The sequence below is a fragment of the Apis dorsata genome, unplaced genomic scaffold, assembly GCF_000469605.1.
Source record: "Apis dorsata unplaced genomic scaffold, Apis dorsata 1.3 scaffold_41, whole genome shotgun sequence".
Lineage (NCBI taxonomy): Eukaryota > Metazoa > Arthropoda > Insecta > Hymenoptera > Apidae > Apis > Apis dorsata.
The window spans coordinates 229470-233965 of NW_006263343.1; the positions used below are offsets into that span (position 1 = coordinate 229470).

Here is a 4496-nt window from a genome sequence, read left to right on the forward strand (position 1 = left end):
GTAAGGAAAATCACAAAGAATCTGAAATTTTACTTGGTGCATTAAATGCGCTACAAGATAAAACTGCGCATTTAGAAGATAGTTTAAGTGCAGAAACGCGTATAAAACTTGATTTATTTTCTGCACTTGGTGAAGCCAAGCGACAATTAGAAATCAGAGAAAGTAAGTAAAATTTAATTTCAATTATTATTCTTTAATATTTTGATAATTAATTTAAATACAGATTTTTCAAATATATTTTTATTTAAAATACTTTTTTTTAAATATTTTTAAAATATATTAAATTAGAATAAAATATATATTTTGTGTTAAATTAGGTTTAATTAGATCTCAAGAAAAAGAAATTGAAATATTAAAAGCAAAAATAGCCCAAGATTTAGCTGTGATGCCACAAGATACATTTGGACCTGCGCCAACATGCACGACATCTAAGCTTCGATTAAATAATGAAGTACGAGTTACAGGTACAAAAATACGTTCAAATGAAAGTCCCTGTCCAGGGTGTACAGTGTCAAATTTAGATCCAAATGCGACAGCGTATACACCCAAGAATTCCCTAATAGCATCTACCGAAGCTTGAAAAAAACAATTTTTGGCCATATTAGGGCTTCAAAAAATTGATTATATATATTTCATAAACATGTTTCAGTCTGTTTCTCAATGGAAGTTTAAATACAAACTTAAGTTTTATATATATATATATACTTGTTTTATTGAGATCTAATTTTTAAATTTCAGGTAATAAAATATTAGATCTTTTTAACACTTATAACATAAAGTATGTGTGTAATATTTGCTTAACATAGCTTATGCTATAAATTTGTTAAATTTCATAATAAAAGATATCTTTTATAATGTCTTCCATGGGAGGCTTCTAGAAACATGTTTTATATTGTATTTGTCACCTGAAGTAATACAACATTATTAACTACTTATGACCATGGAACGTAACTAAATTATAAAATATTTAAAAATTAGTTACGTTCTATTAAACATGCTGTAGGTTGATCTAAGAGGTATCTTTTTGGTACTTATAAAAGATGTATTAAGAAAATTAATAAAATGAAACAACAATGACGCAACAATGCGTAATCTAGTTATTATAATCGATTATTAAATTTTAAATTAAATATTATTTCTATTTAGATTGTAATATTTGATAAATTTATTGTTGATGTTTAAAAAATTATATTTTACTAATTTTTTATTCGAATTATATCGATTTTCACACCACATTTTCTATTAAAAATACGATATGTATAACTATAAAAAAAATAGAAAACAATATAAATTGGATCGATATAATGAATATTTTTTATTTCCTATAAAATAGAAAAATTGAAAATTTAATCTATTTGATCCTCCTACAGCATATGCCTAAATCTATGACGACTTGTTATAGACACAAATCTTATTCAAGTCGTAATCCGAAGCTAGTCCAGCATACAATTGTATTTAATGTCTTTGGCAAATGAAGCCATTTTAAGTCATGTGATCATCCAAAACCAGCCATTAATATACATTGAAAAACCTGCCGTTATCATTCGAAAGAATTGTAAATGTCGAAAACGCCAAATTCATTTTGAAATAATCATCAACGTATTGATATTCTCTCATTTCTATACGTTTTTTATATTTTTTGAATATAATCTTTTAATTTTTTAGAATGGTAAAATTGTGTATTGGCTTTCGAACGGTATGAAATAAGTATTAATATTTCATATTTTTTCGAAATATGTACAGTGTTTTATATAATAGATAGAAATTTTGTAAAAAAATTTTAAGTTAAGTATATTATAATTGGTAATGAAAATGATGGAAAACATAGATCTTTTTACTTTAAAAATTTGACTCATTTATATAATGAGTTTCAAGAGATAAAGTAATGTAATGCCACGTTTATTTATATACTAAACAATTAAATCGTTTATAATTAGATAGTTAAATCAATTTTCAAATCAAAATTCTAATTTTTAATAACATTATTAATATTCTAATTATATAATATTTAGTAATTTGAAGAAATAAAATGAAAAATTTTTTTTAAATTTTCCCATAAACGTCTTCCTTTCATATATTTGATAGATATTGAACATAATATATCCTTTTTATAATATAAGAAATTTCATTCTTATTAACCAATGATAATATAATTTAGTAAAAGTTGATTACTAATGAAGGTATATGACATACTGCTTATGTGATACATCAGTTCTCATTGATTTTATACTATTTTATATTATTTTTTATATATTTAATTTCTAGATGTAATATCTAAAAACATTAAATTTATTATTTTTTTTTAATAACTTTTAAAGATAATTATTAATACAGAATTATAGAATATTATAGAATTATAAAAATATTTAATACAAAATGGTGTGTATGTGAGAATTAGTAATTAATATTTGAATTTCTAAAAAATAATTATTTTTCATTTTGTATTTTGTTCATTGATGAAGTTTTAAAAGACTAATAATAATAGAATATAATATATATCATTATGCTATTTCCTTTGAGATATGATAAAATATCTTCATGCAAAAAACAACAGATATTTTTGAAGAAAGTTGGCATTATATATAAAAGATGATGATGAAGATATGATTTTTATGTATTCTTTAAATCCGCTAGAAAGCCAGTACCTTCTTGCTTCAATGAACATTATTTAACGACTGGTTGATATCATAAAAGTCATTCTTCCATGATTGTATATATAAAGCACTGTCATGACAATTTATTAATAACATAGTGGATCATGACCAACTAGTCAAGTGGATTTCTATAAGCACAAATATTTATTAGATATCTAATATTCATTTAATATTTTTGTCTTTATTTGAAAAAGCAATAACAATTTTTTTTTTTTTTTTTTCATATATTAAATTTGAAAATTTCATATTCTCATTAAATTATTGAGTTCATTAATTAATTTCTTGGATGATCCACGTATTATAATTGCTAAATATTAATGCACAATGCATATGTTACGGGTACTTTTCAATTTACACGATAATTGTATTCAATTGTAAGCAATTGTTTTGTTTAAATATTTATATAAATTGTTTTAAAAATTACGATTTATTTATGATTTAATATTGATTTACAAGATGAATATTATGTTAAAAATATGGATAAAAATAATTTTTGCTTAAAAAATTAAAAGCATATCAATACAAAAGTCGTGTAACTCTGAGAAAACCTTTGTTTCATTTGTTATTTTAATATGTATAAACAGTGCTACTTTTTTTTCATCTTTAAATTTATGTAAACAATTGAAGGATTTATAATACAAATGATCCTTGTTTATTGAATTTCAATCATAAAGTTCATTTTATGATTTGTTTAAATATAGTTCTTTTGTAATAATTATAGATAATATCAACAGCAATTGTATAATATGTTTCGTTAATGAAAAGTTAAGTCTATTGAACAAAAATTAAAGATACTAGAATATTTTTTTATTCTTCTAAAAAAAAAAAATAATAAAAACTGAAAGGTCGTTTTTATTATAAACCCTTTAATTTTTAAAATTTTATAATTCACTGATGTTGACTTACATTAAATAGAGGGATAATATGCTTACTTTAAAATATTAATGCATCTTTATATTAGATTTATAAAAAGAATGATACAGTTTATGATCATATGCATAAAACTTTCAAGATATTCCCTCAATAATTATCATCTAGTATGGAAATTTATTTTATGTTTAAGATTTTTTTTAGTTAAGATCAATCAGACTTGTGTCTATGTCAACTTGTATCATTATGTGCATAAGCCTTTATAATGTAATGAAACAGTGTAAATAATTACTTAAAATAGACTAAACACAAAAAGAAATTTACAGAAATTGTATGGGCACTTGCGTAGCATAGTCAAAACATTATATGAAGTTTATTAATTTATTTTAAGTAAAAACTTAAAACTTGTTCTTTTAACTCATTTATGATTATAATCTTTCATATTAATTAATTTTTTTTATAAAACAGACAAATTTTTTTCATGAAATTGAAAAAAAAGTCAAATTAAAATTGAGTACTATAAAAATTTATCATTATTTTGTAATAGTAGCAAAAACGAATTAAAAATATTGTCTTATATCAAATAAAGTAAATATTACAAGTAAGTAATTTGTAAATGATATTTTAACTGGAATAAATTTATCTACAATAGAATGTTATTCTATCTATATAAGAAAAATATTATATAAAACAGATAAAAAAGATACTGAATTTGATGTTATCACCTTTTTATGTAATACATGTGTGATTAAATGTAACACATTATATAAAAAAAGAAATAGAATAATATTTCAAATACAAAACATAAATGAGTTAATTTGATAAGAAAAACGTAAAATGTGTTGTATGACAAATAGAAATATTTTTTAAAAAGGGAGTTTTTTTTTTTCTTTTTCTCTGTCTGTCTGTCTGTCTGTCTCTCTCGCTCTCTCTCTCTCTCTCTCTCTCTCTCTCTCTCTCTCTCAAAATATC

General features: G+C 22.1%; 2 protein-coding genes across 2 annotated transcripts in view; both read left to right on the top strand.

Annotated features, from left to right (window-relative positions):
• The window catches only part of LOC102676993 (macoilin-1), a 6329-nt gene extending 5275 nt beyond the window's left edge, over positions 1 to 1054 (top strand). Inside the window, exons 12-13 of the mRNA XM_006608632.2 lie at positions 1 to 162; positions 318 to 1054. The exon at positions 1 to 162 is cut by the window's left edge and continues 20 nt beyond it. Of these exons, the coding sequence (XP_006608695.1) occupies positions 1 to 162; positions 318 to 580 (425 nt within the window). The 3' untranslated portion in view covers positions 581 to 1054. The remainder of the gene's footprint in view (positions 163 to 317) is intronic.
• LOC102677144 (UTP--glucose-1-phosphate uridylyltransferase) overlaps positions 155 to 4496 on the top strand; it is a 23152-nt gene continuing 18810 nt past the window's right edge. The window contains exons 1-2 of the mRNA XM_031513740.1: positions 155 to 166; positions 1878 to 1887. The gene's annotated coding sequence lies outside the window, so the exon portion shown is untranslated. The remainder of the gene's footprint in view (positions 167 to 1877; positions 1888 to 4496) is intronic.